At 37.1% G+C, this 13906-nt stretch overlaps 1 protein-coding gene across 14 annotated transcripts in view; it reads right to left on the bottom strand.

Annotated features, from left to right (window-relative positions):
* SEC24B (SEC24 homolog B, COPII coat complex component) overlaps positions 1-13906 on the bottom strand; it is a 90712-nt gene that overhangs the window by 48060 nt on the left and 28746 nt on the right. For 7 of the 14 annotated variants that reach the window (XR_005225107.2, XR_006290362.1, XR_006290361.1 and 4 more), the window contains 6 exons: positions 9637-9717; positions 8126-8301; positions 6614-6798; positions 4405-4507; positions 2861-2987; positions 2192-2301 (listed from right to left, as the gene is read on the bottom strand). Coding sequence is in view for 8 of the 14 variants with exons in the window: in XM_037897037.2 (XP_037752965.1) it covers positions 2192-2301; positions 2861-2987; positions 4405-4507; positions 6614-6798; positions 8126-8301; positions 9637-9717 (782 nt within the window). In the remaining 6 variants the exon portion in view is untranslated. The remainder of the gene's footprint in view (positions 1-2191; positions 2302-2860; positions 2988-4404; positions 4508-6613; positions 6799-8125; positions 8302-9636; positions 9718-13906) is intronic. The other 7 variants (XR_006290364.1, XR_006290363.1, XR_006290360.1 and 4 more) reach the window with 3 other exon arrangements.

The following is a 13906-nucleotide window of genomic DNA, read 5'->3' as shown; positions in this document are numbered from 1 at the left end:
CTTTCTGAGGCCCCCGCAAGATTTTATAAAACCCTCCACAGCCCACCTGTGCCACAACAACTGTATGTCTGCATATCCAGTAGATTAAAAGCCAGGGCTGGCGTTAGCAGGTGGCAAACAGAGCAATTGCCTGTGGCCCCACAGGGGACTCCGCAAAGCTAAGCTGCTCAGGCTTTGACTTCAGCCCTGCACAGCTTGGGCTTCGGCTTTCTGCCTGAGAAGCAGAAAGTCTAATGCTGGCCCTGCTCTCTGGTTTATTTTGGAGGACTCCCTGAAACTTGCTCGTGGCCCCTCCCGGGAGTCCCAGACCACTGGTTGAGAACCACTATTCTACAGTGCCACATTTCCCTCATAACCAGATTGCAGCACACAACCCTCAAGCCTCAGAGGGATAAGACTACAGTCTGAGATGCCCAGTGAAATTGCAGGCTCAGGTCTAAAGACAGTTCAGTTTTTAAAATCTCTCCTCCTCTGGAAAGACATTGCCTTGTTCAATAACTGTCAATGCATCTAGACAGGTCAGAACCTGTACCAAGCAAAGAGCATTCTTCTCATGCTTAACTAAGAGGTCTATGTTCTTGAACATATTCCAAGTTTCAGCCATTTCCCCCAAGGCTCTGCAGCTTCACAATGATAAGTCAGCTGACCAAACTTGGAATCTTACAGAATCCCCTCCATGAGAAGGCAGCTGCACTCACAGATATGACTATTGTAAACACCCTCAGTATTGAAGCCAGCCCAAAGGGCAGGGAGTGGTACTAGAAATGCCAGTTCAGGGTGAAAATTTGATGTTATGGGAATATGAAGACATTCTTTTTAAAAATCTACTGAAGAATTTTTTTAAATCTCCTTGTCGATCACAGCTAATATAGACTGGAGAGACTCGATCCTGAATTTGAGTCTTGAGCATTAACCCACTTCAGATCCAAAGTGGATCTTGTCCCCACCTCTATACCTTTTGGAACTACCAATTACCTAGATTAAATTCCCATCGGCTGCTGCTCTCTGAACAATTGCTCTGATATCCAAGAGATGTTTCACTGTCATAGGTCAGGTTCCTCTTGATGGGGTGGGGGTGGGGGCGGGGGAGGGAGAAAATGGCAATCCTGAGGAGAGGGGAAGAGCTTAAAGTCAATCTGGGACACAAATGACAACTATTGACTGAAATGATCCCTTCCTGTTACAATATAAAGGAAGAGATCCTTCTTTCTCTGAATCACTGCAAATAGAGGAAGTGGACAATCAGCAACACTGACAGCTCTGGAAGGCCACAAAAAGCAGTGTAGACTTTGAGTCTGATTTCAAAAATGAATAACTCCCTCCCCTTTTAAATCCCAGACCGAGGTGTGTATTTAATAGATCATCTTCTGGAGTGTCTTTTAACTGATGAATGCTTACGCTTTGTAGCCTGTGAAGCTAGAATCATAGAGTCACTCCTATAGATTACTGTCCTCAACACCTAAATATTTCATATCCCCGTTTTTTTTCTAAACTCTTCTTTGCACAAAGCACTATCATTCTGCCTGTACTGCTGCTGGCTCAGTGGGCTGCTTCCACATGTTACACTATTAGAACCTGCCTCAGGTTTGCTTTGCTTTGCTGACCAGCACGGTTGATGGTGCCCAAAATGCTATTGTAGGATGCATAAAAGCTAGGTATTCTCTTATCGGAAAGATTTTCAGGCCCCATTTCCAAACTGAACTGTATTCAAGATGACTATCAAAGGGTGGCTGCAGGTTGCTTTCTAGTTGTTAATTTTGTGAGAGATAGGAATCAATCTGGGGAATGAAGAGGAGTTCTTTGGAAGATGCCAAAATTCTGTCTGATCAGTCATTGGTCTTGCCCACCTTTCCAGAGGAAAGGAGAAAGCCAGAGACTGCTGTAGCATTCCCAGTCACAGAATGCGTTTGGTGGTCTTTGACAAATTAGTGTGTAAGTGCCCACGTCACAACTGGTATTAATTGACACCTTTACTGTCAGTTCTGGCAGAGAAAGATTCAAATGGGAACTGAGACAATTAGTCTTTCAATCCTAGGGGTCCCTCCAAGTGAAAACTGACACACACTGGTAGGGCACCGTGGGGAAGTTTGAAATGCGAGTGATGTACACAGTTTTCAGTGGTAAATAGGGTTGTCACTCTAGCATCTTGCACTAGTATTAAATTCACATACTTAAAAATATATATTTTTACCATGTAGTCTGAAGAAGCAATGAACTCCACTGTAGAATTCTGGACCTCTGGCCGTTTATGAGGCTCTCCATAGGATCGTGTCAAAGGGTTATACATAAATTCTTCAGGAACTAAACAAAAATTATGAATCCAGAGTAAATTATTCACTGACAGATACACAGATTTTGTGCTTAATTACAAAAAGCAGCAATTAGACCATGAACATTTAATAAGTATGTAAATAAGGAAACCTAAATATCAAAGTTAAAGAACTGGAGGCAAGAATGTCTATTTTATTAACAACAAGGTACATGTATACTCTGTGCTTCCAGTGTCCTACAATGACATCTCAACATGCACTGTATTTATGAAACTGGTCATCATCTTTGACTGTTGTTAATTATGACCCTGACTTGATTGTGTATTATGCTAGTAGGCAGTAGGGAAAATTGCTTTTAAATTATATAGCTCAGGTTGTCCAATCTGATATGGTGCTCTCAGGCTCCTGACATGTTGCATGGTAGCCTTCACTTTGACAAAATATAGGTGCCTTTGACAAATGATTTAGATATTAAAAATCCCAGATATTCCAGGTGAAAGACATCTCGGTTGTTGATATAAATGCAAGACATCTTAAATACGTCAGGTAGATGCAAGAAACCAGCTACTTACCTCTGTAATGAAACTTACCATCATTAACTCGATAGCATAAGTTGCATTTCCACCTCCTTTGGTCAATGAAGGCAACAAAAGGGTTGATATATGTCCTACATGATCTGCACCTCACAATGGTGCTTGATGTTATTACAGGTAATTGCTAAAAAGTAAAACAATGAAAAGCTGTAGCAAAAAGGTTCCCAGTAAAATTTTTAGAGGACAGGATTGTGCAATATCTTAATCTTTGAAAGCTTCATAAAACCAAAATATTCTGTTAATCTTGTCTCCCACTTTGTCCTTTTAGCTCATTTATATATAGTGCAATATTCACACCTTTACTAACATTCTCCCTTTACAATAAAAAGACATAATAAAGTATTATTTTGATTGAACCAGAATTTTATCTCACATATACCAGTGTAAATCATGTGTTACACTTGTCTACAAAATGTTGGAGAGAAGAATGTGGTCTGATAATGGCCATTAATATATTTAGCTGGATAAAAGGAATCTGACAGATCACCATGACTGCAAGGGTCAGATGCAACCATTTTTATTGTAATTCTAGATAAGCAAACAACACAGCTGAAGTTAAGTTATGCAAGAATACTTGTACATTTTGGATCATTGACGGAACTAGCAGTTGGATCTTGCGCCTGAAAGAATACCCAAGACAGCCGAATACCCAAGTGGTATAGCTTCATGGTTTATTATGTATAAGCAATAGTACTTGATACAGAGAGAGCCATAGGTTCTCATACGAAGTTAATGAGGACAAGAGTTGCTTAATGGATGTGCACACTTTCTCAAGCAATTTGGATATGCAAATTACTCTAAAATCTTAGTTCTGAACAATGTAAAATGACCAGAGAAATAGGAGGAGCTGATTCTTGCCCTGTTTCCCCAGAATTTGATCAGTTGTGCTTTTTGAGAAGAGATTCCTGGAGGGGGTGGAATCCTTCAGATCTCTCCCCCAGTTCAAGTTCACCTTATAAATTAACAAGTCAGTAGGAAGTTACATTTTCCATTGTCTACACAGAAGACATTTTTGCAAGAGGCAAAATTTCAAATAGCTATTAAATTAAGAGGAACAATCAATGTATGCAGGCATAGAGCACAAGACATGACATTTAAAAAATACCAAGGTAAGCTGTTCCCTCTGATGAAGTTTTAAATAAAAACAAACAAGCAAAAAAGACAATTTTCCCTGAACCACTCCAACCACACTAAGGTACATAAAAAGCCTTAATTGTTGTAATTTGTAGTTTCTCTAACTACTTTGTTCATCTTATTAGATGCTACATTTCATTTAAAAAAAGGATGAAAGATTTACAGCCATATTTATTTTACAGCAACTGAATCAGTTCATCCTGTTACATTTAAGATAAAATTTTGAAACAATCAAAGAACAAACACCTGAACAGACAAGTTGAATAGAAATTCTACTGGAAAATAGTTCCACACCGCCTGCTATTATTTAATCCCCAATAAGGCTTAGACAAGATAAGAAAGTACCATACAGTATAAAACAAAGCACTACAAGAAGATATTCAAAATAAAAAATATTTAAATTTTACCGTTAGGTCTCTGAACGGATGCAGCAGCAAACCCAAGGGAAGTTTAGCTTTGTTTAACAAAGCCTGAGTCTGTGGAATATTTGTCAGTGTACATCGAAATGAACTGGAAGGAAATCATACCAAAATTAGCTTGCAAAGCAAACTTGAGCTCATAAGTTGTATTAGCATGCAACTATATTCTCTGCAATTCAAAGAGTTATGAAATTTTAAATATTGCTAAACCTATTTTCAAAACAAACAGAAACCACTGCCTAAAACAGCAAAAGTCTCCTCCAGAAAGAATAATATTCAAGGGTAAGTAGGGCACCAAACAAAAAGCTGAAAGTATTGCATTTCAATAGGCAATGCACACTGCAGCTATTACGGAGTTTTAAAAAAGAACAAACAATTGTGTGTGGGGGGCGGGAAGATAGAGGGGGCTAGTACCCAGAGTAATTTAAACTTTGAGATGGTATTTTCATTCATGATAAATATTTTCTGATCTCAGAACTCACTAAAGGAAAATTGTACTTGCTAGTTGTTGAAAAGTTATTTTAATGGGAGAAGGAATATAGGAGGATCTTAATGTTTCCCTCCCACAAAGAACTGTTATGAGTCATCCTCTTCTCTGATGGACATGGAATGGATGTGACTCCCTAAAAACTTATTAATACCACTCAATATAGTAACCAAAAGGGAATAGCTCCAGACACACATAAGGAGTCCAGAAGAGGAGTACTGCTCCAAAGTGCTCCAAGCATGGGACTGAATATGACCCACTCTAATTTCCCTCCTGCTCACAAAACAATACTTTTCCATTAGTCCACCAAGTTGATCCAAGTTTACATACTGGATTAAAGCTTCTTTCAGCATTACAACTAAGCTTTTTGGAGCAGAGACTTATTTTCCTTGTTTGCACGTGCCTGGCACAATGGGTCCCAACTTGGCTGAGGCCTTTATGCAATACTACAATTTAAATGTTTAATCATAATAATTATAATGTCTCTACTACTAACATACAAATGGATGGATTATTGTAGTGTGCCTGGTACGTCCTTCGAAAACTGCATGCTGGTGACTGGCAAGGCAATACTACATAAAATTTCCAAAGATTGCACTACTGTAGCCAACATACTTAGACTGAAATATAAAGTCATTCAGGTTCTGGGTCCTGGCTACTTGAAAGACTGCCTCTCTCCTAAAGTGTTATCATCGCAGCTGAAATCAGTTGGGATCCTTTCCCTTCCAGTCTCTTGATTTGAATCCCAAGACATCTCACCATAAGGAAGTTTGATTTGAAACTTGTTTCTTCCACTGGTCTCCCAGAGACCAACTCTGTTGGGCTGTTAGGGCACAGTGTAAAGCATCTCTCTTTCCTTAGGCTTTTGCCCAGCTTTAAGATTATGGGGTTATATTTTAATAACAGACCTTCCAGTGTTGACACCGATCACTAGTTACCTACAGTGAAGGATTTTTTTTAGTGCTCGTCATTGGCTGAACTTTGCTCCCACTGATGGCAATGGTAAAACTATCAATGACTTTACCAGGACCAGTTAGGCCAATGCTGGGTGATTTTGAAAATTCCACACTTTAAAAAAAAATAAAAATCAGAAACTGAGTATTTTTGATTTTTATAAGTTACTGCTTTTGCAATTGATCTCAATTTGTCTTTGTGACCACCACAAACGATGGTAAATAGATTTTATTGATGAGTAAAATGAGGCAAATAGAGGTTAAGTGATTTGCTCAATGTCAAAAGCAAATCAGTGGTAAAGTTGGGACTAGAATGCTGCCTAGTCTTATTTTGGTAAGCCTCATGAAGATTGTGTCAATAGCTACTTTATAAAATGTTCTCTTGATTTTAGAATGCCAGGGCCTTGAAATAAGAACAGTACATTGTTCCAGTAGAAAGGAATACCGTAAGTTACTCAACAGTGACTTCCCCAAACATAAAGCAACAATATTGGTAGACTCTAAAAAGGTCCAATTTACCTAAGAATGGTAGCCATAATGCTAAGCACTGATGGCAGGAGATGTAAATAGAAACAGCTTCAGTGTTCACACAGAAGTGAAGAGGACTTAACAGACTACACTGGTTGACCATTGAAAGCAGAATACTGTGGTCAATTTCATCCCTTATAAATTTTTTTGATTATTCTTAACTAAATTATGAAAGGTCACAGAAAAATGCTATGTCTAATATACCCAAAATTGAAAATAGTATACCTACTCTGGGCTGCAATTTAATTTTTTAAGGTCTGAATTCAAATTAGGCACAGGAGCTAGAACTGGAGAAACAGGAAGAATATTCCTATCTTGAGTAAGGTTTACTGGTCTCAAGCTTTCTGGCTGCTGAGAATGCTGTAGACTTAATCCTCCTAAGGTGGATGATAATTGGTTCACACCAGGATACTGCTGAAAAAAAGTAAGAGCATTGCAAAACAGTTATACTACATGTTTAATGAACATAATCATTACATTATTCTTTCAGATCACCATTAAGGAAGATATACCAGTAGCTAATAATTCTTTGCTGATGAGAAGAGAATTGTAATTTTAAAGGGTTACACAAGGGGACAACCGCTTCCCAGAATCTTAGCGTATACTTCTTTGAATAGCATTCAGTCTACAGCATGAAGTCAACATAAAAGATAATTTTACAGGAAGTGCATAATCCTCATTTTAAAGACACTCTTATTCAACATTGTCTAAAGAAACCTAGAGGTGAATCAGCTCAGATATTACAAGAAAACTGATATTTTCCCCCCTCTTATAAAGATCTCACTTTTTTCTTTTTCCAAACCAGAAAAACAGGCTCTACTTTTTATTTTCTCCCTTCAATCCGTGGTAAACCTCAGACTACATCATGCATTCCCTTGTTCCTGTAGCATTTAGAAAGATTATTTTAATTAAGTATTTGTAAAAGCTCTCTCAATTTAAAAACTCGAATTCGATTAGGTTTTTGTTTTAAAATTAAAAAATGCTTTAATTTCATTACACAACTGTCTGAAGTCAAGGAACTGTAGTATTATCACAAAGAAGGCTGTAAAACATCTCTTAAAAAAACCATCTCTTAAAAAACATCGCTTTGGCTCTAATCCTAGTTTCTAGGTGAATGCCCAATTGTCTTTTATTAATAAAGTATGGAGGGATGAAGACTATGAACCAAGCACAAAAAGGGAAACATTAGGTTAAACAGAGCTACACTTTCCTTTTCCTTTAGAAGAATTTTCGCGTATACTAACCAATCTGCATTCCCCAAAGTGAAGAAGTACTCTCTTTTGGATATGACTGTCATCTAGTACTGCTGTACACAGACCAATGGGAAATTTGGATTGTATATCGGGAAATTACTGGTCTTCCTCCTTATTGAATGTTTAACTAATAAATCTTCAGTTTCTTTCTCCTTCAAAAATAACAATTTAATAAAAGCTTAAAATATTAAATTTAAAAAGGGTTTTCTGTTTTTGTTTTAAACTAAAAGTTAAAAAGTAATTGCATGGGCTACAGCAATTTGTTGGTCCTCTCCCCAATAATTCAAGTAGCCATCTCATTCATTATTTTGAATTCAGAGCTACTACATCAATATTCAGACTTTCTTGATATTTACAGTTCTCACATTTAAAACTGTACTCATATTTTTAAAATAGACCATTGGGAACTATGTCAAAGGCACATCACTATAAGCTTTACAAAAGGATTGAAAAGAAACATCAAATAATTTCTCAATTAAAAATCTCACTTGTGGATATTGCTGAAACCCAGAATGGTGCCCTGGATTACTGGGCTGCATAGCAGAAGTAGATGGTGCTGCATTCTGATATCCAGGTTGAAGAGTTGGGTATCCGTAACCAAAGGGCTTAGGAGTCCTTGATGTCTGAGGAGTAGGAGCTGGACTACTTGTCGCAGAATTTGTTTCTAGGATAGGGAAAACAAATGTTTTTTTAAAATTGTCTATTGTATTTAAATAAAATAAGAAGCAAAATACCAGCAGGTGATCATGAGAATAATGCTTTTGTTAATTATAAAGAAACAATTCAAAAATTTCTCTGCATTGATCAAATGGATATCGTAAAACCGCAGAAAAAAAAAGTTTCATCTCACTGTCAGTACCCAGGGCAATACGCTGGGGAGCACTGTCTTCTAACTACTTCAAACCTATTTGTCTTCTAACTCTCCTCTGCATTTAATTAAATGCACCTCACCTACTCAGCAACTGGAACTTCATAATGTCATTTTATAATTGCCCCTTTTTAATAGAAAGGTAAGAGTAAATATATTGCAAAAATATAAAATATAAGATCTCCTTAATTACAATTTTTTCTCCAAGACTGATCTTGCTCCCAAATCTCCCCCGCCCTGCTAACTGCACCAAGACCTATTGCTCTGTAGCCTCTCCTAGTCACCCATGATGAGATTTAGCTAATTCTGTCTTCAAGGGTGTACATGGGATTTCTGTTGAAGTCAACGTAAGCCCCGCATGTGTATGCCAGGACAGAATTTGGCCCAACCATTTTAAAAGGCTGAATTATTTGCAGCATGCACCTCCCAATTCAGATAGTTTGTTACAAAGTGGTAAGGAGAGGTAGACTGGACAAGAAACAGAAGCATAGCATACTGATTATAGACTGATGTTTCAGTAGCTCTCAGAGGGGAAAAAACAGCAGTTTTGAAACCGGCACATCTCAGCAACTTTAACATGTGGAACAATACACCTACCGCCAGGGTGAATACAGGCTAGAAGGTCTACCTGGAGCAGAGGCATGGCAGTGCAAGTCACCTGCAACATCCACACTAAGGTGCAAGAGTTGGCCTGTGCAAGCCTGGAAAGTTGACAAGGCCAGAGAATCTGGGGACGGTCGCAGAGAAATTTAAACCTGGCACCCTCATCCCCCCGCAAAAAGGTAAATTCTCTCAAGCAGGGGATGCCCACAGGAAAGATTCAAAGTTGACATGAGTAAGATGCTACTCAACTCTATGGTGCTATATAAAAATGTTTTGTAATAAACAACAAGCCAGCTTAATTGGGAATCACACATTTTAATATATAATGGATGTCTCATTGCTGATGACTGAAAGGGAGGCAGTAAAGATAAGCCGGAATCCATGATGGGATTCCATGAAAGGGAATCTAGAGTAAGAGGAAATGGGTGATGTTTTTAAAAAAACGAACAACTGTATATTATACAAGTAACATTTTTCTGTTTTGTTATACCTTAACAATTCAGAATTAGCATGCAACAAAGCGCTCACCTGGGTAGCCACCTCCTTCAAGAGCATCATAATTGTTGATAACAGGAGAGGCACTGCTAGTGGTGGAGGAGCTGTCAATAGCTAAAAATAAATACAAAAATAAAACAAAGATTTGCTTTAAGCAATGGCAAGCTTCTGTGAGGACAGGGCTTCAGAGAACATTGTTTCTTAAGCTTCTGGTAAGAAACTGTTAAATATTGTACTAAGAATCCAAAGTTATTGCTATTGGAAAACACAAAGATCATACCTAAATGTAGCCAATTTGGTATTCAGAAAATATGGAAAAAGCAACAAATGGATAAGGACAAAAATAAAATTAAAATGATTTAAAAGAGGTTTTTAGACAACCATTTCTAAATTCTTTTTAATCTACAGGAGTTCAGGTAATTTAAAATATTTCTATTTATACTGCCTCAATGGCAGCATTCAGCACTCCCATATCATGCAAGACGTTCAATGGTCTTCAAAGGGAGTTTTGCCTTAGCTGAAAGTGCTGGATAGAGTATTTTGAAGTAACCTTTGCATCTGAAATTTTCCAACGTCCCTCCTTTTGTATGCTGTTGTAATAAAGAGTGGCTTGTCTTATTGTTAAATAATAAGCAATATTCAGTAGAGCTTTTGCAAAAGTTCTCTGCCCTAGCTGTAACAGACGAAAATTGGTGCAGCCAAAAGGCATACCTAAAACACACTAATAAAAGAAGTCAAGTAAAGAGTACTTTAAAAAAATTTCTTGGACTACTGATGCATAATTCTTCCTAGTGCCACACTTATTCTCTATTTAACTGATTATCTGGATCGTAATACATTAAATGAAAATAAGAAAATGTTTTAAAAGCATTTGTGTTAGTACAGTTTCATATACATTTGCCACAAGAAAGGGACAGGAGAGTAGAGAGATTGTGTGTGCCTGCTCCTTAGAAACAAAAACACAAACAGATAATTTTGGCCTCTGAAATCTGGTATCTGAACTACAAGTCACAAAATACAACACAAAGAAAAAAATAGTTCATGTAAGAGTTCAGCCAAAACAAAGGCACATACAATCCTTCCTTCCTAGTGAAGCCAAAGTGGGTTTCAGGAACACATTAATGGAGAGAGCATGCTGGCTTGGCAAACTAGAATGGGGAAAGTGTTCCATGCACAGGAGCAGAGTGAAATGCATCTCGGAGACAACATTACTAGTAACATGGAGACACCACTATTGTAAAGATTACTTCGGCATTTCAATTATAACTATTTCTATGAAATTTTTAAGTAGGGTGTAAAACAAGGCTTAAATTCAACATTACAATCAGTTACTCTTAGGAACAAAGTTTTACTTCCCTCTTTAAAAAAAAATATTGTTTTAAAAAGTACAGTGTTAATTAAAAATAAACTTGTGAACTTAGTAAACACCTTCCTTATACGCACTTATGAGCTTGAAAAACATTTCTTTCCCTATCAAATTCTCTCTTTTTTCCCCCAATCAGGTGAAAAATCCTAGGAGCTGAAGCAAACAAGATTCTTGGTGATTCAGCAGCATAGCTTCTGTAAGTTTGGTTAACCACTGCTAATTAAAAGCCAAAAGGGGAGCTTATTTCCACACCCAACAAAATATGGTAGGTATAGATGTAGGATTTTTTTCAATGAATATATGTTCTTTGCACCAGGAAGCGAGTTTTACTTAAATATATATAAAAAATACTAAGAGGACACTACTACCCAACTATAATCATTTTAAGGTAGGTCAAGTTTTGTGAATGTTCTGATGTTACAGGTTAGTTGTAGAATATATTTCTTATTTATTCAACTGTAAATTGGATTCCATAAAATTTATTTGTGGCACCTTAGAGACTAAGGAATTTATTTGAGCATAAGCTTTCATGAGCTACAGCTCACTTCATCGGATGCATATTGTATGAATATGCATATACATATATACAGTATGCATCCGATGAAGTGAGCTGTAGCTCACGAAAGCTTATACTCAAATAAACTGGTTAGTCTCTAAGGTGCCACAAGTACTCCTTTTCTTTTTGCGAATACAGACTAACACGGCTGTTATTCTGAAACATAAAATTTATTCTAACAATCCACACGATCAATCAGATATCAAATCAATTTGCACTAGTCACTCATTAAATTTTACTATGTAATGATCACACTATATGGCAGAATAAAGCACAGACACTTCAAAGCTTTACTTTAATGAATGCATAGCAAAAACTGATTGCTATGAAAAATGTGGCTAAAGCATGAAATATATATATCTATCTATCTCAATGTGTAGCACTCTAATTAGGTAGTGCTGGCATAAAATCAATAACTATGAAGCAGAAATTAAAATATATATATTTTAATGGATACAATAAAGTCAAAGTACATATCTCCAAAGAACAGTGTGAGGATCTTTGAGAGATGAATGACAGCTTGGAAGCACAAACGTTAACTTTTTTTTTCTTTCCCCCAGTGTCACACTAAAAATGTAATTAAATCTGAATTATTTTTGGTTTCTTCTACAAAAGTTCTCCAGGCCAACTCTGGGAGAAAGATACAGTATGAAAGAGGTTTATAGTTGGAGAGAAATCTCAGGTTCTCTGTTTAACAATTCTACTAATAAGTATAACATGATGAAAATAAGAATACGACTCCTCATATCCTATGAGAAACATTTGACTCCATCACCCTGAAGATCTTTTATGTACTGTTCTTACCCCCTGAAAAACTCATCAGAGTCCCAAGATATACTGAGAATTCTGAGGGGTCTACAGATTTCTTCCCCATTGCAAGGCATATTTTGTTGATTGCACTACTCCATACTATTATTCTGACATGTTGCATTTTACCGGTACCAACCTACGACTGGGCTCGGATTCAGCAAGGTGCTTACACATTTATTTGACTTCAGTAGGAATCCTCACATGCTTAAGTTTAGTCACTTATCTTGCTGAATCAGGATTATAACAGCATTCATTTCTTTGTATACCTTACATATTAGTAACAGAGTTCCCTCCACATTACTGACTCTTCCAGTATCATGTACTAAGTGACTCGAACACCAGTGTACAAGATAACCATCAGTACAATATACACAAAATGTCATTGATACCATGAACTGTAATGTTGCCATCAGGTTCTGTGGTTTGTTCTGCAATCACTGCAGCTGGAATTTGAGACACTTTTGTAACCAGATTTGTATACTGGTTGCACAAGGAACTATCTATTTTGTACCTCTGACTCATCAGTTCAATACAGTGAAATCTAAGAAACAGACCTACTATTAAAGTGCCCTACACGCAATATCTAATCTCAGTAAAATAAAGTGACATTTTGTTGCCATTGATTTAATGGCATTATTCTGCTTTAAGTGATGGAGCAGTAGTTCTCAAACTTTTGTACTGGTGACCTATTCCACATAGCAAGCCTCTGAGTGCGACCCCCCTTATAAATTAAAAACAAACACTTTCTTATATATTTAACACCATTATAAATGCTGGATGCAATTTTGGGGTGGAGGCTAACAGCTTGCGACCCCCCCCCATGTAATACCTTGTGACCCCGAGGGGTCACGACCCACATTTTGAGAACCCCTGTGATAGAGGGGGCCAATTCTGTTCCCGTTGAAGTCAACAGAAGCAGTGAGCCTAGAGTTAAGTAGTGCTATTTGTGAGAATAAACTTCTAAATTTAGACAAAAAACTTACAATGAACATCTAATGACCAATGTAAAAATATTATTGGTTAAAAAACTGATCATGCTAATAACATAATTATACATATTTTACAACCTTTCTTCAGCACCACTTCTAAGTATGTAACAAACTAGAGAATCAGATTACATAGAGAGCAATTGTTACAAAGAACAATTTAGCAGAAAATATTCCTCAGATCTACAAAATAAGCTAGGGATAAACTTAATTTAAAATTAAGCAGGATAAAGATTTAATTTAAGATCATTCACCAACAAACCTGTATTCTGCTTTTATTCAATTTTAATTTTCAAAAACACTGAAGGACTAAACGGATTAACTTAATTTCATTCAGAAACAGATGCTGGCCTCTGCAAAATGCTAAAAATTAGCTTCTTTTTTGGGGGGGGGGACGGCGGGGGGGGGGACATACATGGTAGATTGTAAGACCAATCTTTTTCTTTGGAAGAGGAGGGGAAAACATTGCCTTTTTGTTAAGCGAATTCTCCAGGAACACTTCTTGCTGTTCAGTTAAATGCTTACTGAACAAAAGACTTTCTATGAAAAGCATCCTCCAACTGAACTCAATGGGCAGGATACATG

This window comes from Chelonia mydas, chromosome 4 (genome assembly GCF_015237465.2).
Source record: "Chelonia mydas isolate rCheMyd1 chromosome 4, rCheMyd1.pri.v2, whole genome shotgun sequence".
Classification (NCBI taxonomy): Eukaryota; Metazoa; Chordata; order Testudines; family Cheloniidae; genus Chelonia; species Chelonia mydas.
The sequence above is the reverse complement of the archived record's forward strand: the minus strand, read 5'-3'. Positions and strand labels throughout refer to the sequence as shown.